General features: G+C 41.8%; 1 protein-coding gene across 4 annotated transcripts in view; it reads right to left on the reverse strand.

The window, feature by feature from the left end:
- tmem117 (transmembrane protein 117) overlaps positions 1-25,215 on the reverse strand; it is a 276,064-nt gene that overhangs the window by 32,801 nt on the left and 218,048 nt on the right. For all 4 annotated transcript variants that reach the window (XM_033038139.1, XM_033038141.1, XM_033038140.1 and 1 more), the window contains exon 6: positions 14,043-14,202. In XM_033038139.1, coding sequence (XP_032894030.1) covers positions 14,043-14,202 — 160 coding nt within the window. The remainder of the gene's footprint in view (positions 1-14,042; positions 14,203-25,215) is intronic.

The following is a 25,215-nucleotide window of genomic DNA, read 5'->3' on the forward strand; positions in this document are numbered from 1 at the left end:
TAGTTTAAATATGTGAATGAAAAATACCAGAGCAAAAGAAGGCTACAGACTTTTGGTTATTGAGTAGAGCCACTGCTTCAAAAATGAAAATTCACCTAGATTAACTAAACTGATATCTTGACTTCTCAAGAAGCTTACAGAAGAAAAGGGAAACTTTCAGCCTGCTTTTTAACGACAAAGTTTGTTCTGCTCTCCAGTCATTTATTTAATAGGTGAATGGTGGTCATGCAGAGAGGCACATAAGAATGTAATTCATGTTGTTAAATGACTGTTTTTGCTTCTATTTTATCAATAAATGTTGCATTAGTCTGGGAAAGATCTATAAAGATCATATCCACATGTGTCAACAGGCCTTAAAGGCAGATTATTTTGTGAGGGTGAATATGATTCTTGAAGACTGGAAAATTAATTGGGGCAGTAATTTAAGTGGAACAGCTCATGTTCACGATCCGCTGCAGCTGATTTGGGTTTGACACTTGGTTTGTTGGCAGACACATTTCCCAACTGATTCTAATGAGAGCTTTGATAATAAATACAAATTCCACTTCTATATTGTGTAACACAAGATAAGAAATAACAGGAGTGGGCAACCGCTCCCCCACCCCTCCTCATCTCCTCCTCCCCTCCTCCATCCTCCCCCATCCCCCCTCCCTCCCACTCCACTCCCCACCTCCCTCCCTCCCACTCCCCTACTTCTGGTCTGGCACACAGGATATTAATGACTCATCCTGTACCTCAACTCCGTTTTCCCACCTGATCCCTATATCCTCTAATTATTATTGCATTCAAAAATGTATCCATCTCTATCTGAATGTATTAAATGATTGAGCGCCTATGATTGAGTTCCTATATTCTGTAGCTAAGATCAACATAGACTCACCATGTCACATCAGGGCTAAGTAACCATAATTAGAACTGAACAACAAGTACAATGCAAACAATATTACAATATATTATCATATGGCATGGTGCATTTTAGTAGTAATGACCTTTTGTTCTAGACCATACAGGCATGAGTAATAGCTTATCAGTATCATGTCAGAATCATTGATGAAATGAGATCACCTCCTATCCTAAATTCCAGTGAAAGTTGAGCCAGTCTTTCTCACTCTCTCATTATATGGCACCCTTGCCATCTCAGGAATCAATTGTACAGAGAGCTCCAGTTGTAATTTCACCAAACCCTTATACAGTTGATTCTTAACTATTGTATGATTTCCTGTTATAATTGCAGTCCAAAATGTTCACTATGCTTGCAAGTTAGTTTTTCTTACACCATTGGTTATACCAATGCAGACTGCCTTTTTAACGTTTATTTTTCTATTTTTCAGACTAAAATGCATTTCCCCACTTTATAACTTATTTGCTCCCTTCTTGCCTACACACTTAAACCTGCCAATGCAAACATGTTACATCCTCCTTGTGGCTCATTTCTCACCTAACATTGCATCATCAAGTCACGTTTGTCTGAATCCAGGTACCGATACAATGGAAATCTTGCTTGCAGCAGTATCACAGGCTTATGGAGTCAGACAAACGGAGAAAAAACATATTATACATAAATCACATAAATGATAAGAAAAGCTGTAACATCAAAATTATTAATATGAATTTTTCATATCTAATTGTTAGATATTGATCTGATTTTAATCTGTAGCCAATCTGAAAAATCTCCATTTACTCATACTCTCTGTTTTTTGTCGTTAGTAATACACCACCTTAAATACTTCAAAGTCTTATTTTCGGTTTTATATCTGTACCTTATTTATATGCTTAAAACCACTGGCTCCTCTTTTCTACTCTGGTAGTCAGATCCTTTAAAAAATTTGTATCAAACATGATTTCTCTTTCATAAAATCATGTTGACTCTCTTATTACAATAACTTTTGTAATACTTACTTACTTTTTATTACACTCAAGGTCCAGATAAAAGACAAGACATTACATAAAATAAATTACATACAAATACATGGTTTAAGATCAAGAATAAAAAAATCAGTGTCCTACATTGAGCCAACTATAACAATGCCTCCACAGCTGGGATCGGTAACGTGTAGTGCTAAACTTATGTTTGATAAGGCCAACATGATTTCATTTTCAGAGCCATTAATTTGGCAAATAGATTTATACATAAGATTTCTTAAGACAGTTTGTAAAGTATTGACTCCTACAGCCACAAACATTTCACTTGCACAAGACCATCTCGGTCTCTTAAGTAATATTATTTGTATATTAGTATACAATGGCATTATTATAAGCTACTTTAAGTCTCTGGGATCCTTTCTTTGCAATTTCCCTTCTTACATTGTAGAATTTCTTACAGTATCTTTTCTTTTAATCTATGGTTAAGCAAGGCACTCACCTACAGTTGTCTTATGTGTAGGAAGGAACTGCAGATGCTGGTTTAAACTGAAGATAGACACAAAATGCTGGAGCAACTCAGCGGGACAGGCAGCATCTCTGGAGAAAAGGAATGGGTGATGTTCAGACATTCTTTCTCTCCAGAGATGCTGCCTGTCCTCCAGTTGTCTTATGATTACACAATGATGATACACTATTCAGGATACCATAAAAGACTCCTGACTGCCCCTGGATTCATACTCCTCACAGCCATAAGCATCTTAACTCCAAGGCATAACCTGCTTTATGTGGCGTTCTTCTGTTGCTAATTGCTGGATTCCTTTGATCAATTATTGTCTCTCTCTGACATACAGCTGGCATTAACCACCAGATAGGGTGTAGCAGATAATCAGAAAGCTAAAGATCCATTGGATCTCAAACTCACACTCCAGCACTGGAGAGCCATGTGTTCCCACACTACTGGCTTCCCACCAGAAATTCACATTCATTTGCAATGGAAGGTCCAAATAAAAATACAAGCTGAAGATTTACTTAAAAGGTGACGATCACATTTAAAGTAACAACTAGTGGTTTAATTTTTAGCAAATCACAATATCTCATTTATATTTAGTATTATTTTGATATCACGTGTGAGCTCTTTCCTATTTCCCCCTATTGCCCCTTTCAAAAATATCTTAGAAGGAAAAAACACACTTAGATTGCTAAGTGGGCAGTATTTGGCTGAAAATTCAATTTAACCTGTCTGAAAACATTTGTTGTATTATGTGTCCCGCCACCCTGTGATAGATTAACTATGTCCATGGCTTGTCAGACTACACTACAGAAGCTGACTTATTGCATGCAGATTGGACGAGGTGTACTTTCAGATCTCTCAAAGCAGTAAATCTTTCCTGCACAACACCACATGACGCCACGAGCTTGGTGTTTAGAGCATTTTACTGTTTAGAACTGAAATGAAAGGGCAATATTATTTCACCCTTTCTGATAAAAAATTCAGACAGTTTGAGGTTCTGTAGCAGGAAACACATTAAAAAAACACACCTTTGCAGATGCAGAAAATGAAAAGATGATGTTGAAAGATTTGACTTTGAAACAGGATAAGTAATATCCCAATTATTTTACCAGAATAATAGTAATGACAGAGAAGCAAAATACTGAAGAAGGAAGTATGGTGACTGGATGTACACTTTTGCATTTATTGATATGGTGAGGTAACAATTTACTTTAGTTCACTCATATGTCTTCTACTTTCAAATACATTTTGTTTTATTTAACATTCTTTTTCTCTTGGATTCCTACCTTCACCCATTGATGACTTGTTCAATGGCAAAGTAGGCTGAATAAGTCGGATAATGGCAATCTCCACAACAGCCATTAATTCTGTTTGACATGTGAACAAAAGGCACATTTCTGCAAAGAAATAGCATCTCAGCAATATTTTGCTCATCCTGGTTCAGTTTACAAATCACTGTCACTGAGGGGAATCGATTTTACATGATGGGTTAAGAGAGGAATACAAGATTGGATTGTCTATGTAAGTCCAGAACATCCTGGCTAATGTACAATTACAATGATTAAAATGCAGCTTATTTGAGATGGTGAGGTAGGAATTGACTTTAGTTCACTCACATGTCTTCTTCTTCCCAAGATGCTCCTTAGGATTGAAGAAGACTCCAGTTCTGAAGTGTGGAAGAGGACTAAGCTTGAGTTCTTCCAGCATGGGGAGGCTGTAAAAGTCCAGCTGTCCCAGGCTCTTGGCAGAGCAAGATCATGAACCAGGGACAAGGATGTTTAAGAAAATTGAAGATGTACGAGTGAGTGCTGTACACACTCATGATCACACCTACATCCAATTTTTCTCACCACCCCTATTCCTATGCCCCGCTTCTTTTAGTTCCCTCACACACTTCAGTCTTCCTACCTTGTTTCAATAACACCTCAAACTATTCCCTCCCTAAATCTTCCTTCCTCGGCTTCCTCTCACATCACTTGCTTCCTTTTTTAGATTCCTCCTTCTCTCTCAACACTCTCTCTCTTACCCCTCACCCCACCTTCAGCTGTACCACTACCCTACGCCTCTGTTCTTGATAGCCTGAGTTGGAGAGAAGGTTAGAGTTAGAGTTAGAGCTCCCCTGGTTTCATGGGAGTGCAGGAAATAATGCCCTGTAGGAAGAGGCAACCCTAGTTCGCTATGATTTTTGACCATCTTACTCAGAGTCCTCCTCCGCTGAGGCAGCCCTGAGGATTTTTCTGATCGATGAAAAGTAAAACATTTATGAGTGTTTAAAAAAATCTTGTGATCAGCTGATTGGTCCTCTCACCTGATGAAGGTAACGCCCCTTTGGGGGGGGGGGGGGCAGGACTATAAAATCCCAGATGCCTGGACGTGTCAGTCACTCTGGAAGATCGAGAGGGAGAGGCCACAACTGTGATTCTAAGCTGTGAATCAACTGAACTGTGAGTCTGCAATGTACTTGCAATAAATGATATGTTAGCCCTTAATGAAAATGAAATGAGTTGTTTGGCCTGCCCTGTGCTTGAAACTGCAATGGAAATGGAAATGAAATGAAAATGCAATGAGCTGTTTGGCCTGCCCTGTGCTTGAAACTGCAATGGAAAAGGAAATGGAAGTAAAATGAGTTGTTTGGCCTGCCCTGTGCTTGAAATTGAAATGGAAATGGAAATGAAATGAAATGAGTCCTTTGGCCTGCCTGAAACCACAAATTTCGGCCCACAAGGCCCCTATTACCCGAGAAACCAGTCCCTTCTGCCTAAAATGCTCGTATTAGCCCAGGAGGAGCATTTTGGCCCAAAAGGCCCGTGCCAGGCTAGGAAAAGTCCAGAAAAAGTGCCTTTCATTGAGATTTCACTCAGATTTTTTTTTAAAGAGCCCTTTCGGCCCATCATGCCCGTACTAGCCCAGGATAAGTCCCTTTGACCCATCAATAAGTATTCCCCCCTGTAAGTATTAAACCTCATCCCAGTATTTTTCTCCCTCCCTTCATTGGCTCCCTCCCTTCATATGTGAGATCCAGGCCAGGATAGACTCCTTCATTGCTGTGATCTGCAGAAAAAGATGAAAAATGTCTAAAATTGATTCTCCACCCTCTCCCCCTTCTCTCTCGCAGAGTCTCTCACCTGTTTTGGGTAGAATTTCTGGCAGTTTCTAAGCTGCCAGCCCACCAGGCCTGAGTGACTGAGCTGCCAGCCCACCAGACCTGTGTGACTGAGCTGCCAGCTCAATAATCCATTCAGCCCACAATGTCCATATTAGCCCTCTGTAAACCAGTCCCTTTGGCCCACAACACACATACTAGTGATCCAGGAAGCCCCTCCCCCTCCCCCCCCCCAACTGGCCACCAATATTGGAATGTTTATATATATAATTTATATTTATATAATTGCTTCCTGAGAACTGCGCATTGGCCTTCGCGAGAGGAGAGATGCAGCATGCCAGCAGACTGCTGTCTAACATAAGCAGAAGAGAGCCAAATGTGAACAGATCCCTCTCCAACAAAACCAATATGGTATACTTGAGATCTTCCCTCAAATGCAAGAACACACCAAGGACACAGTGCTTTATCGAGAGCAGAGGCCTCTTCTCACTACAAAGAGAGATGTCTCAAAGCAGAGGTTTGAGGACAACAGAGACCTAATACTAATGTTTGAGGGTCTGAACCCTGGCAGCAATGGGTTTGCTGGCTGATACAGAGGTGAAGCTGCCAAAGCGTTATCCTACCGTTACATTATTGGAATTGGAATAAGAATACTTTAGGAACCCTTTATTGTCACATGTGACTAGGCACAGTGATATTGCCTACTCATTCCTCTGGTGGTCAGCTTCAGTTCACACATCCATTTACATTCAACTGATAGACACTGCAGCCTCCCAGGTGAGGAACTGTAAACCACTGTATAAGAATGTAAACTGTGCGAACTACAGGGGTGTTTATTATAAAGACAGATTGTCAATTTATTTTTCCGTTTTAAATTTCCATGACTTTCCCATAAGTTTCAGTGAAGACACACCACAGATGAAAAATGGCAGATTGTGTTTTGCGATTGCACTCATTATCAGATGGGTATAATTGAGATCACGGTGGCATCTGCCAGCATAGCTGTACGGTTGCTGTGCCTAGTCTAGGAAGCTTGTAAATGAATATGTGCCTTGTGACATTGCTCCAGGCTATCTCTCATTTGAATGATGCCTTTTCATTGTGGATCATAGCTGAATGGCAGCTTCTCTTTTAATTGCAGGAGTTCCAAATTCATGCCTCAGTTGATATGTTGGTCTGTCAGTGATTACATCTGAGCCTTGATGCCAAGATATCTTGTCCTTTTGATATTTTCTACCTTCCTGTTCTGACTTCACTCCAGATATAATGGCCACTTTGCTAGTACAGGGATTCTTGGACCGCACCTTGAAGGGGAAGCAAGAAGATATACTCATGTGATAGAGCTCCTGTGTTATGAAAGATTGGCCACAGAAAAGGTAGATCAGATTGTTCTGCTGAAAGCTGCATGAAACAAAGAGCTTCTTACCAGAATAAGTAGTTATTACCGTTTCATTTCCTGCTGTCCCATGTCCAAAGGATTAAGATTAAGATGACCTTGAATTAGAAATGTATATGATTCTTTTCTTTAATGATTGAATAGGCGAAGATGCTTACTTCTCTGAGCAGCTTTAAATCCTTAGGAGTTCAATCGGATAACACAGTTGTACATTACTCTAAGGTGTTATGATTACTCTGCTTCCTACCAAAATCAATGTTGACCAGAAGTACAAGGGCTCAAAGGTTGAAGCAATGATTATACCTTCATAGGGGAACAGAAGCAAAAAAAAGCTGACTTTTTGCCCCAATGTATAATATCTATTTAATAATAGATTCTGCAGCAAGCCACTTCAGTGAGTGAGTTGTGCATGTGAACCCACAAAGGAACAAGTGAGAAATGAACAGTCATATTATGGTAATGGTTAGTTAAGTTTTGGAGAATTACATGATGATAGAAACTGTATTGTGGAAGTCCCTCTCTGCAAGAGGCAATGAGAAACATCTCTTTGTAAGGGAGTTCTTTATTGATTTTGCTGGCTTCCCTCTTTCCCACTACGGGTAAATGGCGTGTTGGATCATCTGGGGAGTCCTCCTTTTGAACACTTTGAATGATTCCTTATCTTCTTCCCATGGGTCTTTGGCCCTTGAATATCTTCCTCTTCCTTCTCTAGAACTTCCTGCTCCTTACCCATGATTAGATCATGAAACATTCAATGCACAATGTTGAAATCTACACTTTTGTTTGGAATATACTGGAATATACTGCCAGACAGATGGAGACATCTAATATGCATCTTGAGCATGCCTTTGGCATCTGATTCTGGAACTCACATGCTGTTGCTCAGGTGGTGTTGTGGTATTCTGCAGTAATGCAAGCGAATCTCACGGAACTGAGGAGCCAGGAAAACATGATATTTATTTCCCCTGGAAACCATATCCCTGGGCATTGGAGGCCTCTTAAGATGTCTGGCTGCTCAATCTCCCACAGGGTGAATGTGTTACAGATCCTGCCAGGATACGTTGCCTTGAGCATGTGGACCAGATTTTGATGAACCACCACATTGGCTGTGGGTGCCTTTTCTGTTAATGAAATAGAGCTATTATTGAGAGGATCCCTTACGAGCACATGCTTAGAGACAAAGGAAGCCATTATTCTTGCAATGCGTTTGGCCAAGATAAGGCCTCTCCTTTGCTGAAATAGAGTCGATATAGTCATCCTTCATGAGAAAAGTGCCTGGTTGACCATTCTGATGCAGTGAACATCAAACAGGGGGATATTTAGTGATCTGCAGCAATCATTTGGAATTAATTCGTGGCAGGTGGTTGAGAGTCACAATGGCTTGTACTTTACCAAAGATAACAGACTTGGCATGAGTGTACAATACAAGATCTTCTTTGAACATGTTTCCATCACAACTTCCTGCAAGTATATTCTTCTTCTGATAAATGTATAGATGATATGGTATTTCAGAAGACATTCTGGGAATAGGGTCTTGTTTAATGGGCATGCCTTTGCCTCCAGAGTCAAGGTTACCACCCCTCCCTTCGAGGCTAGTCATCACCAATTTGATTCCTCCATTAATAGACAGTACCCATGAGTGTGACTACTGAGCCCATCAATGCAGGAACTGTGGGCTACAGCAAGGCCAGTGGGCTTTGTGGAGCTGTTTCCAGCCTGCTGTGATTTCTGAAAGTAGTTCATCATATTTTCAGATGTCAGCATTGTGTATTTAAATCACAAAATGCCCAAATCACAATGTTAAACTCGTAACTGTAGTCTTTGTATTTATCCATGCTGACAGATTTGTGTTCATTACGTGTCGATGCCAGCTAGAAATAGACTTTAAAGTAATCCCACTTCCCAGTTCTCGGTCTGCTGTAGTTTTCAGTTACAGCTTTTACCACTTTTAGGCAGCGAGTTCCAAACCGAATGAGAGCTATAATTTTTCGCCAACTTCCAATCAATTTATCCATTCATTATATTAATTTATATTCTATTGGTACTTGTCCTCTCTGTAGTTATTGCCTTCCTATCATTGTGGTTTGACCAGGAGAGGATCGCATTCTCTGCCCTCCATTCTAAACACTAAAATAAACCCCCAGTATATGGTGGTTCCATCTGACCGTGTACAAATGCTTGGACTAGTGGTGGCACAGTTGTTGGTGGAGAGTGGGAGGTCAAGAAAATGAAGTGGCCTTCAGGAAACATCCCTGAAGAGGGCAAGTAGCAGTAGTCACTGGGTGACTTCACCTTTAGAGAAGGCAAGCAGCCAGCAGCTGGTAACTGGGACATAACCTCGCATAGAGGTTGTCATGATTTGGGGGAAAGAGTGGAAGGATTTAGGGGGAGAGAAAGAAAGTATAGCCCATGAAGAAAGAGGTTATGTGGGGAGGTAGGCATTGAAATGAAGGTGGAGCAAGAGAATGGGAGAGACCAAGGGAGGGGAGCACTGAAGATGGCAGGGTGGGTGAGTGGTTGCTGGAATGGTCTGAGGAAATGGATGGGGTAGGATTATGCATCTATATGTTGTGCGTATACAGTCAAATTCCATCTATGGTGTGTGTGCGCACCAGATATTTGCACGTCTATGGGTTTCTAATTACCTGGGCCATAGGTTCGGAGATTTGTTCCATCAGGTCTGTGCAGTAGCAGGTGTGAAACATCCATCCCACATTAAAATAATTCATGCACAGGCAACTTCCACTGGACTGGAAGCAAGTCTTCCTCAAAGCTAAGTGATTGCCTACCAAAATATAACAACAATCTTTAACTTCCAAGCTTCTCGCAAAATGTTTTGAGTGATACTTTCTGAGGTCTTTGGCATCCTTTTGAGCGTGATCTTACTAGGAACCACAGGGACAACTATATACCATATCATTCTCACACATATTCAATTGATTTGATAACTTGAGTCTTCTTATCAGACTCTTGGTTCATTTCCAACTCTTAAATCTTTTTTCCTTTTATTGCTTTGTCAGCTCCAGGTCAGTTTCATATCAAATTAATGTTTATGTTATATGACAGAAGAGAACTGCAAAAGGCTTGCTGATCATGTCAGAAATGGATAAAATATGATCGTTTCCTCGGGATATGGAGCCTTTCTTTAACATGCTTGGCTTCGCAGAAACGGGTAACTCACCCAAGCGTGCTAGATTATTTCCACCTACATAAAATTTCTGCATACATCATGTGTTCTATATTACCTGTTCTCCTTTAATGTTCAGCACCTAAATTATTTAATTTATCACACATCTCAGAGGGAAAATAACTCAATTTCCAAATGACAGTCATTTCTGTTTGACGTGTTTTGTTTTATTTAACATTTCCTCTTCCTCATGGAGTCACACTGCAAAGAAACAGGCCCTTCAGCCCGCCTGTCCCATGCCAGCCACCAAGTAGGTAGTCAGGTATGAAGTGGTTTGTGCACATTGGGATCAAGCTGAATCTGATGTGAATGTGGCATTAAGAAAGCGAGGTGAGGACAGGCAATTGGTGAGTCGTTCAGTCCTGGATGTTAAAGAAAAATAAAGGTGGATTTTGCCTATGTAAACCTCTCATGAAAGGAACACCAAAGGGAGAAGATTCACTTGCATTACCATCTTTTAAACACACAAGTGAAATACGTGAAATAAGCAAAGCATGAAGAATAATAATCATTAAAAACTTTGATCATATACAAATAAAGCCCAAGAAGTGGAAGCAAAAAGGGCACAGGAATTGGAGTTTAGTTTAGTTTAAGGAGTCCACGCCAACCAACGATCACCCATAAAATAATACTATCCAAGACACTGGGGACAATTTACTGAAGCCCATTAACCTACAAACTTACATGTCTCTGGAAAGTGGGAGGAAACCGGAGCACCCAGAGAAAACCCACATGGTCACGGGGAGAAAGTACAAACTCCGTATAGACAGCACCCAAAGTCAGGATCGAACCTGGGTCTCTGGCGCTGTAAGGTAGCAGCTCTATTGCATGCACCACTGGCCCATCCTTGTACAAGTAATGAATAAAGCGAGGGTCATCACTAAATTGAGTTATGTAAGAGTTAAGAAGTTAATTTAAGTAGTAGACATAGGACTGTTAATGAGAATCATTTACATAAATTACCAGACATTACTGATAAAGTCCCTCCAAAAATAATATTATCTAAAGTTACCTAAATTTGAAGCTGCTGGAATTAAAAGTGAGTTATTTATCTAAATGTTATTCCACTTTTGAAATCTAGTTCCGCTGAGTCCATGAAACTGAATCTTAAGGCTGAGCACAAGGTGTGCCACAACTTCAGGCACTTTTGACAGCACTGACTGGAAATGAATGTTTCAGCAAGGTTATTTAGTCATCGCTGTTTCTGCCAGCTTGCTACACACAAATTCACTAACACAGTTACTATATTCCTCCAAACACTGGACTTCAAAAGAACTTCATAGATTGTAAAGTAATTCGAATGTTCTGAAGGGGACATGAAAGGAACTTATTACATGTAAGCCTTTATTTTTAATACTTTGTAAGCCCTTGCTATACATTATAAAAATTAAAGTGATTTGACAGCTTTTTGTTTACATTACTAGACTGGATTTGATCACCGGGACACAGGTTGAAATCGGACTATGGCCATTGAAGAATTTAAATTCACCCATTAAAATAACTTTGAAAAAGAAAGTTTATAGAAGTATTATTGATCATAATACTGCTGGACAATTGGAAAAAGCCTATCAATTTCCCCAGTCTCAGAAGGAAAGAAACCTGCCATTTTTTAATCTGATTTGGACCATCTGTGACTTCCAATCCATCGATATCTCTTAACTGTCTCCTGGAATGGCCAACACACACTGTATTACTGGCAAATTCAGCCCGTAAACAAATCCAAAAATATCCACAAGTTGATTACTAAACGTATGGTGAAATCTGGATGTGAATTTTTATCCCTTCACTCCTTACAGGAGTAAACGGGTCCTTTTCAGAATGACAGGCAATGACTAGTGGGGTACCGCAAGGCTCAGTGCTGGGACCCCAGCTATTTACAATATATATTAATGATTTGGACAAGGGAATTGAATGCAACATCTCCACGTTTGCGGATGACACGAAGCTGGGTGGGGGGGGCAGTGTTAGCTGTGAGGAGGATGCTAGGAGGCTGCAAGGTGACTAGGATAGGTTGGGTGAGTGGGCAAATGCATGGCAGATGCAGTATAATGTGGATAAATGTGAGGTTGTCCACTTTGCTGGCAAGAACAGGAAAGTAGACTATTATCTGAATGGCGGCCGATTAGGAAAAGGGGAGATGCAACAAGACCTGGGTGTCATGGTACACCAGTCATTGAAAGTAGGCATGCAGGTGCAGCAGGCAGTGAAGAAAGTGAATGGTATGTTCGCATTCATAGCAAAAGGATTTGAGTATAGGAGCAGGGAGGTTCTACTGCAGTTGTACAGGGCCTTGGTGAGACCACACCTGGAGTATTGCATACAGTTTTGGTCTCCTAATCTGAGGAAAGACATTCTTGCCATAGAGGGAGTACAGAGAAGGTTCACCAGACTGATTCCTGGGATGGCAGGACTTTCATATGAAGAAAGACTGGATAGACTCGGCTTGTACTCGCTGGAATTTAGAAGATTGAGGGGGGATCTTATAGAAACTTACAAAATTCTTAAGGGGTTGTACAGACTAGATGCAAGAAGATTGTTCCCGATGTTAGGGAAATCCAGAACAAGGGGTCACAGTTTAAGGATAAGGGGGAAGTCTTTTAGGACCGAGATGAGAAAAAAAAATTCACACAGAGAGTGGTGAATCTGTGGAATTCTTTGCCACAGAAAGTAGTTGAGACCAGTTCATTGGGCTATATTTAAGAGGGAGTTAGATGTGACCCTTGTGGCTAAAGGGATCAGGGGGTATGGAGAGAAGGCAGGTACAGGATACTGAGTTGGATGATCAGCCATGATCATATTGAATGGCGGTGCAGGCTCGAAGGGCCGAATGGCCTACTCCTGCACCTATTTTCTATGTTTCTATGTTTCTACAAGTTGAAGCTTAAAGGTAACATTTACTCTACTGGATATGGGCCAAATGCAGGCAGGTGAGACTAGCATAAATGGAGCATCCTGGTTGGCATGGGCAAGTTGGGCCGAAGGGTCGGTTTCTGCGCTGTATGGCTCTTAATTCTATTGAGATAACCATGATGACATGTCTCCAGCTGCACTGTGAAAAGTAGAACATATGCAGGCGCCTTACAATATCTTGCAAAATGGAACATCATGACTCCAGATAATATTCAAACCTTTATAATCTAAATATCATGTAATATCTCCAGTTAAACGCAAAACATAGATAGTTTAGAGATGAAGTTCATCATTTACTGACAGTACGTGGCGAAATAATTAAAATAAATTCAAACTGAAATCTGGCTCAAAGGCAAGTGAGAAGAAAGCCTTACCCCTAACTCTAAAACAAACTACAGTGGAAGGAATATCGTCATATTTTTCAATATTTGCAACAACATTTTACAGGATTTTAAGGCAAAGAATACTGCAAATTTAAGGTTAGCTCTGTAAACTGAAGCTTTTAGGATCTAATCAATTTTCTGAATGTCAGTTAGTTGCAATGTTGACATTGGTGGTGGTTTATTCTTGTAACATCCACCTCTGAAGTATTTTAGAAGGAAAGATTTTTTATTTCACGGGAACAAGTGATGGTGGGTGTCACCTAGCCAGTCATTGTTGGCAAGGTTTAATTATTTACTTTGTATGCTTATTACTGATGGCAGTAATGAGCAACAAAACTCCTTTTAAATCGAAGCAAATGCATTAAAATTCTTGGAAAAATAGAAGAATACTAAGAAAATACATCTCTCTGACCCTTCATTAGGCAACTGTGCCCTGTTCATACACGAGCAATCAAATACGTGGACAAATGCCTAGTCCTTTATACACTGGTAGAAATGGGATAATAGAACTCTGTCTAGAATAAGTAATCATTTATATTGATGGATACCTGGTCATTACAATATAATAATGTAGTTCAATTTAAAGGTCTAATTTTAAGGCTTTTGCTTTGCTTGGTAACTGAATCATGCATAATGCAACTGTAGAAAACAAATTGTAGGTTTCAGAGAGTTGAAAGATTTGTGAGTACCTGCATGACAATAAGGAGGTCAAAAACAAGGATAAACGAGGCCAAAAATGCTCGGCAGACCTCATCACTTGGCAAAAATCCCCGATTCAACTTGTCCCAGCTGATCCAATCAGTGGTGATGACAACCACAACGACACTTGTCAAGGTGATCAGGACCGACCTGTGAGTAGAAAAGAGGGAGACATTCTCATCTGCTGCTTAGAAAATGACATAAGGAATGTGTCAAACTTTCCAGCAGTTCTCAACATTATTTATCTGAATTTTTCAAAAATTGAAGATTTTATTTCAAAAAGTAGTAACCTTCTTCATATTTGTTGGGCTTGGCCACACATGCTATTATAAGGAGGACCACATTCAGTTTTGCAAGAAAACTTTTGGGAACATATTTATTTTGCATACTACAAGCAATGCACTATCATCATTGGTGTGAACTCCTGGCCTGTGCAATACATGCACCAACTGCACATTATCAGCACAATGCCCTAAAACGTACAAACGTTATGATGCCATCTTTCATATGGAAGAAGCTCTTCATGTGTTTTGAATTGATTGATTGGAAGGTGCAGCATATAAACATGTCTTTGGTCCCCAAGAGAATCTGCTTCAATGACTAAGGTGAATTTGGATGCTGCTTTTGCTTCATATAGGAGATGGGAATAGACACCTTTCATTTCAAAAGGACAGTGGTCATCATCTGTGGCAATTGCCTAGACTGAGGATTGTCTTGTAAATCTTCCACCTGCCCATTCCAATCTCAATTTTGCTCCCAAAGCAAGAAGACCTTACCTACAACATTGAAGACATGAGAACCATCTGTTAAACTTCCAGGTTTTGCATCATTAGAGGTTCATATAAGACCAGATTACTGGGCAGCCTGTTGCCATCTTGTTAAGGTCTGCTCCGATATTCAAGCCGGATATTTCAACATGAATGCATGGTGCAATATTTCTTTCCCAAAAATATATTTCATTCATTAAAAAATTGCTATACAATTTGGGATATTGCATTGATCCTGTAGCAAACATATATTTGATTCTAATATTTACCATGTCAATGGGTCAATGATGTTTCATTCTTCAACATTCCTTCAGTAAAAAGCTGATGTTATTATACCGGACCCAGTTCCTTTGCAACCAGATCAGGATGATCGTTATTTACCCACACTGCAAAACCTTCAGTCTTTCCCTTAGTACGTACCCCTGCACATTGCAATGTGCCAGTCTGCAGCATTTGCTTGCTGCCACCTCCTTGTCCTGGAAGACCAACACATTTCAGGCAAAGTTGAATTGATAATCTTTCAGCAGCAGTCATTGTATGCCTCAATGTTCATTCCATAGAGCACTGAGACTTGTTTTAAATAACTGTTCAAGATGAACCTGGACAGGGAAATGTCCAAACCTTTGTTACAAAGGAACAGAACACAATTATGAGATTGACAGTTTCATCCATACTGCAGCCATCTCAAGGTCATCATGCGATGGGATTGAAATTGTGTTTGACTACTAAGAGGGCCATCTAACGGGATCTGCTATCTCCGTTTCTCACAAAGCCTAAAGGGCATTCTGTGCAGTCAACTGCATGATCAGCTTGGGCAAAGTATTTTTCTGCAGAATTAAATAATGCCACGTGGTCCAACTAAATGGAATGTTCAAAAGCAATGAGGCTGGAGCTATGTTTTGCAACATCAGGGACAGATGGAATATCAACACACTGGTGGTCTACCCAGACTTTACCCAGAGGTTTATGCTGTCACAAAACAACGGTGGCCATTAGGATCAGGGCATCGTCAGGAGACCTTCACAGCTTATAAACAATCCTTTCCAATGATTAAGAGGGAGTGCCACAGTCCAATTCCCAGCTTCTCTTTTACCATGGTTATACAGCCTGTTCTTGTTGCATGCCCATCTCCCCCGAAACAGATTCTCAGCATCTTCAAGTCATGCATGTTATAAAGATTCAGTAAAAAACATGAAATTGCATTACACACTGATGCTTCTCTTGCATGATCAGTGGTGCTAATACACAACCACAGCAAAAAAACATGAAATATCAGAATACAATGATGCATCAGAATACAATTTACCAATGGGTACTCTGGAGCTGCCAGTTTCTTTTAGAGTTGGTTTTTCCATTATGAAATCATATCAGACATGAAAGCTTTACACTGCACCATAACATTTCTAACAATCATCTTATCATCTAAACAACACATTTGCTTAGTTGGACAAATAGCCTGTCCAACTGATCTACAACACTAGCAGCATTAACAGTTGTTAAGTGAGATGGATTGATTGCACACAAAGTCCGTCAAACTTAGCAAAATGTGGCTGCCATTCAAGAAGCACGTAATGTGTAAACAAATTACTGAGGATATCGAACAACAAATATAATGGGCATATATTGAGTGTTCTGTCCAACATACAAACTGCAGTTTCTAAACTTTGTGACATTTATTCCATATTGTGAGCAGTTGCTCTATGGTACTACACAAAGAATGACGTAATTTGTTTCACAGTATTAATCCATTAAAATGGTATTATATATATAATATACATAATATATATACACACACATACACATTCACACAGCACAAACCACTGCATTGCAGAAGAGGTGATGCTATAGCACACTAATCAACATGCTTCCTCAGAGAGCCATGATCAGAGAAAGAGTGGGTAGAAACTTGGCACGGTATAATCCAGTTCTTCCTCATTAAAAAAAACCCATTAGCTTCATTAACTGCAAAATTAATTTCTATTACGTCTGTTTGGGCACGGATGCCAAACCAGAGGACACATTTCAGCAGCAAGAAAGACCTTTCCCTAGCAATGATGTTTAATGGGAATGTCAACTAATTGCAGGTGATTTGCTGATTTCTTCTGACTCTTGCTGTGACTCCACAGGGCTTTCCAGAGTTCAAGTTTGTTAAAGATTACAAGCTGCACAGTGGCGCAGCAGGAGAGTTGCTGCCTTGCAGCGCCGGAGACCTGGGTTTGATCCTGATTATGGGTACTGACTGTATGGAGTTTGTATGTTGTGCCCCTGACCTCGTGGGTTTTCTCCGAGATCTTTGGTTTCCTCCCACACTCCAAACATGCACAGGTCTGTTGGTTAATTGGCTTGGGTTTGTATACTTGGCATAAGTGTAAATTGTCCCCAGTGTGCAGGGATCGCTGGTTGGTGCAGACTCAGTGGGCCGAAGGGCCTGTTTCCACGCTGTATCTCTAAAACTATACAAAAACCAGAGGAGACAATGAAGTCACTGTTGAAGGACTTGATTTCAAGGAGTGTGTGTGTGTGTGTGTGTGTGTGTGTGTGTGTGTGTGTGTGTGTGTGTGTGTGTGTGTGTGTGTGTGTGTGTGTGTGTGTGTGTGTGTGTGTGTGTGTGTGTGTGTGTGTGTGTGTGTGTGTGTGTGTGTGTGTGTGTGTGTGTGTGTGTGTGTGTGTGTCAAATTCCACGCAAACTTCTCGGCCACCCTGCAACCCGACTCTCCCTCCCTCCCTCTGCCCACTTTGGCTCAGCCACCACTCGGCCCATCCCCGTCCTGCCCGACCGTCGCTGCTGCAGCTCGACCTGTCCCCGCCCTGCCTACCTGCTCGCAACTGCCGCCGTGCCGGGCCGCGGGGGGAGGGGATGGAGTCGGTGTTCGTCATGTTGGGCACCATGATTTTTGACGAGCCGGTGGAGAAGATCTCATCCGAGAGGGCCACGAGGGTAAGTTACCGTAGCGGCGGCAGCAGTGGAGACGGACGGTCGCAGCCATTCACCCGGGGGGATAGGCAGACGGGACCGCCATTGCCGCAGAGGGTGGGCGGTGGAGAGGGGTAAGTGAGGGAGAGCGAGATGGAACCAGGGCCTCTACTGAACCCCACCCCCCCCCCCCCCCCCCCCCGCTCCCCCCTACTGAGATGATAGACAAGTTACTGTGAGGAGGGGAGGGAGAAGTTTGTGAGTGAGGCGGGAGAGGCCGTAATGCAGGAAGGGGCATCGTTGTCCCGGACGTGGCATTGACTTCCAGGAGAGGAGACCAATCGTGGTGCTGACTGACAGGAGAAGAGACCATTCTGCGCATGCATGGTTTTTAAGATATTTAAACCTTAATAACTTTTAAAATATACCATCGATCAGAACAAAACAAGTTGCACTTGCAGCACAGGGGAATGGTGGCAAACATTCGTTGGGCTATCGTGTACCGTTTTTGCGGAAATAGAAAAACCACGCAAACCGGAAGAGCACAAGATCAGAGTTTTATTTATGTACAGCCCAACTGGGACCCATTGGGTCCCTGTCACACGCAAGGCCTGGTCCCCCAAGGTAATATTGGACCACTAACCCATAGCCCCCAAAAGAGGACTGGTCCCCCAACGCAACCCGTTCCCCAAGGCAATATTGCACACCACTCACCCATTTCCTCAACGCAAGATTCTGGTACTCTCCCAGAGCCCACAACTGTGCTGGGGCTGCTCAGTTCATCTTATTCAAAATGCCGTGAACTGTGACTAAAACCCTCCCTCCATGCTGCCAGGGTTAAACAAAAAAGGGATAGCAATATTTCTAGTGCTGTCAGCCTGGCCGGACTGAGTGTGCCAAGATTGCAACAATGTAGCAAATGTCACCAACTACATTCATACCAATTTGCTGCAGTGGCATATGAACTTAGGGACAGGATGTGAACTTAGCTGGATAATTGTCCCCTCACTGTCCAGTTGGTCTATGACTATGAACACCATATTTTGCAGGTCAGTGTCAAATAGCTTAGCAGTAACTTCATCGTGCCTCGGGGAAGGGTCTCGACCTGAGATGTCATCTGCCCTTTTCTCTCCACAGATGCTGCCTGACCTGCTGAATTCCTCCATAGTTTTTTGCTCAATTAACCCAACAGTGGCTACTGCGCAATAAGGCCAAATTGCCTATGATATGTCATTGGTATGTGACGCAAGCACACAAGTGCAATTTCAACGAGTACCTATACACCGGTAGAAATGGGATTATAGAACCAATGTGGAAAACGCAGGGAACATGAAATTCAGACCATTAATGTACATTAATGTAATCATTTGACTGCGGGGGTTATGCAGGGGGACACTGCATGTCTCAGTCTCATGATACTTTGCATATGCTATGCAAGCTCACCATGAGGAAGTTCATACATCGCCAACAGCTGCAAAGTGAGTAGCTGTGGAGTAGGAGGAGAAGAACTAGCGTGGAGAAGATGCATGGAAGAAATTACATAGGTAGTGTCTCTTTAGATACTGCCAGCGATCATCTCATCTAGCTCATCTAATACCAATAAACACACTAATTCCTTATTCACTAAAAGACTTGCATCTTAGCCTTTCCTTCACAAGTCCACAATAGCCACCAAGGCATTTACATCCATCCATGAAATATGACATGAAGGCTGAAGAATATCTGAGTTGCCGAGCCACATTTTAATCTGGAAATCTAGATTTAGATATTAAGGGTCAGGTGATGCAGGAGGGCAGGTGAGAAGGTTATACTGTATTTTTATTTACTTGAGCACTGTTTATAACATATAATCCATCCTTCACCCCACCCCCCAATGTGCTTGCTGACCTACACTTGTTCCTGCCTTAACAACACCCCAGTTTTAACGCCCACTGCTTTGTTGTCACTTTTTCCAATCTGAATTGTTGACTACAACATTTTTACCTCTTCCCACAGGGTATTTGCAGTCTCCAGTTTGGGAGAAACATAGAAACATAGAAAATAGGTGCAGGAGTAGGCCATTCAGCCCTTCGAGCCTGCACCGCCATTCAATATGATCATGGCTGGTCATCCAACTCAGTATCCCGTACCTGCCTTCTCTCCATACCCCCTGACCCCCCTAGGCCCCAAGGGCCACATCTAACTCCCTCTTAAATATAGCTAATGAACTGGCCTCAACTACCTTCTGCGTGAGAGAATTCCAGAGATTCACTACTCTCTGTGTGAAAAAAGTTTTCCTCATCTCGGTCCTAAAGGATTTCCCCTCTATCCTTAAGCTGTGTCCCCTTGTCCTGGACTTCCCCAACATCGGGAACAATCTTCCTGCATCTAGCCTGTCCAACCCCTTAAGAATTTTGTAAGTTTCTATAAGATCCCCCCTCAATCTCCTAAATTCTAGCGAGTACAAGCCGAGTCTATCCAGTCTTTCTTTATATGAAAGTCCTGACATCCCAGGAATCAGTCTGATGAACCTTCTCTGCACTCCCTCTATGGCAATAATGTCCTTCCTCAGATTTGGAGACCAAAACTGTACGCAATACTCCAGGTGTGGTCTCATCAACAGCCTGTACAACTGCAGTAGAACCTCCCTGCTCCTATACTCAAATCCTTTTGCTATGAATGCGAACATACCATTCGCTTTCTTCACTGCCTGCTGCACCTGCATGCCTACTTTCCACAACTGGTGTACCATGACACCCAGGTCTCGTTGCATCTCCCCTTTTCCTAATCGGCCACCATTTAGATAATAGTCTGCTTTCCTGTTTTTGCCACCAAAGTGGATATCCTCACATTTATCCACATTATACTGCATCTGCCATGCATGTGCCCACTCACCCAGCCTATCCAGGTCACCTTGCAGCCTCCTAGCATCCTCCTCACAGCTAACACTGCCCCCCAGCTTAGTGTCATCTGCAAACTTGGAGATGTTGCATTTAATTCCCTCGTCCAAATCATTAATATATATTGTAAATAGCTGGGGTCCCAGCTCTGAGCCTTGCGGTACCTCACTGGTCACTGCCTGCCATTCTGAAAAGGACCCGTTTACTCCTACTCTTTGCTTCCTGTCTGCCAACCAGTTCTCTATCCACATCAATAATGAACCCCCAATACCATGTGCTTTAAGTTTGCATACTAATCTCTTATGTGGGACCTTGTCGAAAGCCTCTGAAAGTCCAGATATAACACATCCACTGGTTCTCCCTTATCCACTTTACTAGTTACATCCTCGAAAATTTTTATAAGATTCGTCAGACATGATTTACCTTTCATAAATCCATGCTGACTTTGTCCAATGAATTCACCACTTTCCAAATGTGCTGCTATCCCATCTTTAATAACTGACTAGCACAAGAGGGGTGTCTGAGAGAGAAACAGGTGGCATATATGAGAGAAAGGGAGAAAGCGCATAGGAGAGTGCAAAGAATGTGCTTGTGTGAAATAAAGTGAATGAGAAAAAGCAGGGAAAAGAGAGAAGGGGGAGACAATATCCAAGAGAGGGAGAGATTGCACTACCCTACAATAATTCCATTGTATTTTCCCTGTATTCTCATCAATTCCTCTCCTGATTTTACTACTCAATTATACAGTAGGACAATTTACTGTAGACTATTAGTGCCAATTCACACACCTTTGGGATCTGGCTGGAAACCAGAGTACTCGGGGGAAAATTACACAGTCAAGCGAGAATGTGCAAACACTATACAGACGGCACGCGAGGTCAGGGTTGAATCTTAGTCGCAGGAGCTTGAGGCAGCAGCTCTACCATCTGCACCATTATACCATATGTGAGGAAGAGAAAGGGGTTGGGAGGTGGGGGAGGGGTAACGGAGGAGGGGGAGGGGGAGAAGGGAAGAGAGAGAGGGGAGAGAGAGGGGGGAGAGGGGGGAGGGGGGAGAGGGGGGGGGGGAGGGGGAGGGGGAGGGGGGGGGGGAGGGAGAGGGGGGGGAGGGGGGGGGGGGGGGGGAGAGGGGGGGGGGGGGGGGGGGGGGGGGAGAGAGAGGGGGGGGGGGGAGGGGGGAGAGGGAGGGAGAGAGAGAGCATGAGAGTACAAAAGAGAGAGAGAGTCAAGCAAGATAGACAAGCAAGGGTGGCTGACTGGAGTGATGGATGATTATGTATGTATATCATAAATTAAGGTCCCAGTTGTGAGTAAAGTAAAATATTTGTAAAAACGAAAAGCAGAGTTTTGGGGTCAAATTATGTTAATCTCACATTTGTAGAAATAATCTAAAGTTTAAAATATCCAACATCACTGGACATAGAATTCTGCTTATCGTCCTTAAGCCACAACAACCCAAATCTCCTTCCAGCTCTCTTCACGTGACAATTCCAATTTTCCATTCCAATTTTTTGACCAGGTTTTTGAGGCCTTGCTCGAGACTGACTTTGAGCCCCACGTCGGGGCCATGGACTTACCATCGGAGCCTGCGATCCCTTGCCTGGGATTTCACCATCGAGGAGCTCGCAGTCTCGGGTAGAGACCGATGTCGGGAAGCTCCAAAGTCGCAGGAGGTTCGACTAGCCCCGACCCGGGGTCTGATCGCCCTGCGCGGGGGAGATGAGATCCCCCTGATGCAGGAACTTGATCGCCCCGATACGGAGGACCCGACCGCCGGCTGCGGGAGCCAAGATCGTCCCGACAACGGAAGGAACGAGGCCCCCGACCGCAGGAGAATGAAGAAGGGACAAGATTGAACTTTTTTTTTCACCTTCCATCACAGTGAGGAATGAGGAGGAGTCACTGTGGTGGATGTTTTGTTAAAATGTATTTTGTGTGTTTTGGTGTTTTTTATTGGTATGACTGGCAAATCAAATTCCTCGTATGTTAACATACTTGCTAATGAAGTATGATTATCATTATGAAATGATATAAACATGTAATTATTTAATTGGTTCAATTTTAACCTTTATTTTGTTATATGACTTTAAATCTGAGAAATATTCAAATTATTTGCATTTTCATTGATGCACACTTTCATAAAATGTATTTTTGGTTTAAGCTAATCAAACCAAAAACAATCACAGCCCACTGAAGTGTCTACAACTGTCTTGATTCCCTCAAAGTATCACTGTTAACTGAGCTGTAGCTTCATCAGTTCACAAACCTCACCAGCTCTTTTTAAACTAATAGATTGGAACCACATCATTAGGTGGAATAAAATGGATACCCAGAATTGTTGGGAACAATAACCTTAAAGAAAATAGATTGCCTTGTGTTTTCTTGAATGCACATTTGCTGAATAACAATAACATAATTTACAGGTGGGGCTTGAATAATAAATCTCCTTTAGCCATCATGCACAAAGCCATTTTACCTGCACAAGAGCATAAAGCCTAAAAAATGCTTACTTTTTTATGCAAACACCAAAAACTATAAATTCTTAAAAAATATGAAAGCAATCTGCATTCATCAATGTTTAATGACTGTGGTAGCTAGTAAATGAGAACAAAGAGTCAGCTGAAGTGGAGTATGTGCACTATTTTTATTGAATCCTAAGACTTCCAAGCTGATAGAACTGAACATGTTAAGACTCAGTGGAGTGCATAGCTTTTCTTTGGTGCAATCGCCCAACTGCACCAAAGCAAAACTATGTTCTCCACGGCCTGTTGTCTGATAGATTCAGCCAATGATTTGTTGGCTCATATTATATTTGTGACCAAGTCTGGCGCTTCCTTCTCAGCATGCACATTGTATTTCAACATCGTTCCTGTAACATTTCCCACTGGCAAATACAATTATGTTTTTAGGCCCTTGGTTTACTAAATGTCATTTTGTCCCCACCAGCCAAGTAAAAACCTACAGAATCATGTGTAGTGCAAGGCAAGAAGAACAAAGAAATAAATTAAACGGAATATTGAAGCTGCAGGAACCTCCACATGAATTTCACTGCAAACACTCATCATAAATATTTAATCCCTCCCTCGAGACAATGCACAATTTTGGAGTCATTCCAAGCATTAATTCCGTTCTATTAGACAGCTTGCAGAATGCTCATTGAAGTAACTTAAAATGATTGAATCCATAAATGTCTTCATCCTTAAGCGAACAGAACACTAATCAAGGATGTGCTTAAGTTAAAACAAGCTTCAAGTTTTCAACAACAAGAAAGCACGCAATGTGTCTGAGCTCATTAGTTGCTATGGATCTTATTTGCTGTAATTACAGTGCAGTTTCTGATCGCAGGAAGATATGTGTGCACTGACAATGTTTCCCAAGGGGTGCCTAATGTATATAAGCCAAAGTAAATCAACGGAGACCAGTACAGACTTAAGATGCCTATAAAACCTAGACATTTATGGAGCATTTTCCTTGGGAGGCACCAATCTCATTTAACCTTCACGAAAGTGATATTAGAGGTCTCTGGGTGGTTATTGGGCAAGATTTCCCTGCAACATGAGATGCTGCAGTTGTAATGTGTGTGATGAATGGGGTTTAAAGCGGCTTTGACAGTTTATTGTTTATAACACTTAATTGAACCATAAACTATATTAACAAAGAAAGCAGGAAGTAGTGACATGGTGGTCTAACAAGTTGAAACTCCGATATTCTGTGAGAGAGTGCTGATTCAGATGTTCATGCCTAAACCATCAACAACATATTTGAGTGACTGGGATTAACCATCAGGAAAAAAAGAGTGGGAACTCTGTGAAAATCACATAAATTATTGACATCCGTACCAAACTAAAATCCATGCTTGGCTGGGCCTGTCCCACTTAGGCAATTTTTTAGGCGACTACAGGCTACTGCCGCTACGTTTTTAACATGTTGAACATTTTTCGGCGACAGTGGTGACAATTTTTGCTGTCGTAGATTGTCGTAGGTGCTGTAGTAGGTTGTCGCCAGGTGAATTACATTAAAACTAGTCTCTGGCAGTCGCCTAAAGAGTCACCTAAGTGGGACAGACCCATGAGGTTTCCTCCTGGCTGGCAGGGAGAATCAAAGGGGAAGTACCTCCAGCAAACTCCTGGACATTTTACATTGTATTACATCATGGAATGATGGTAGGATACATGAATTGTAACAAGTTTCGGTTCAGCTTTGGAACTGCCTTTAGATAGGCTCACTAGTCTCTTCTGTAACACTGTCAATATCACTCACCTATAATCCAATATCCAGAAAGACCAAGGTGTTATCCCAGAGTCCAGGTACAAATAACTGGGTTGTGTTATTCCACAAGCAATAAAAGAATGCCCATTTAGTTACATATCTCATCTTCAGTAAGCATCCCTCTCAATGAAATAATAAAGTAATAAAAATATGGCTGTTAAGAAAATAAGAAAAAGGAGAAGGCGGTTGGCATCGTATGCTTGCTTTACAATTCAATAAAACCATGGCTGATGTTTTACCTCAGCACCACTAACCCTATATCCCTTGATTCAGTGAATATACAAAAGTCTGCCCAGCATCGCCTTGAACATGAACCTCTCTTATGTAAAGAATTC

Source organism: Amblyraja radiata, chromosome 19 (genome assembly GCF_010909765.2).
Source record: "Amblyraja radiata isolate CabotCenter1 chromosome 19, sAmbRad1.1.pri, whole genome shotgun sequence".
Taxonomy (NCBI): domain Eukaryota; kingdom Metazoa; phylum Chordata; class Chondrichthyes; order Rajiformes; family Rajidae; genus Amblyraja; species Amblyraja radiata.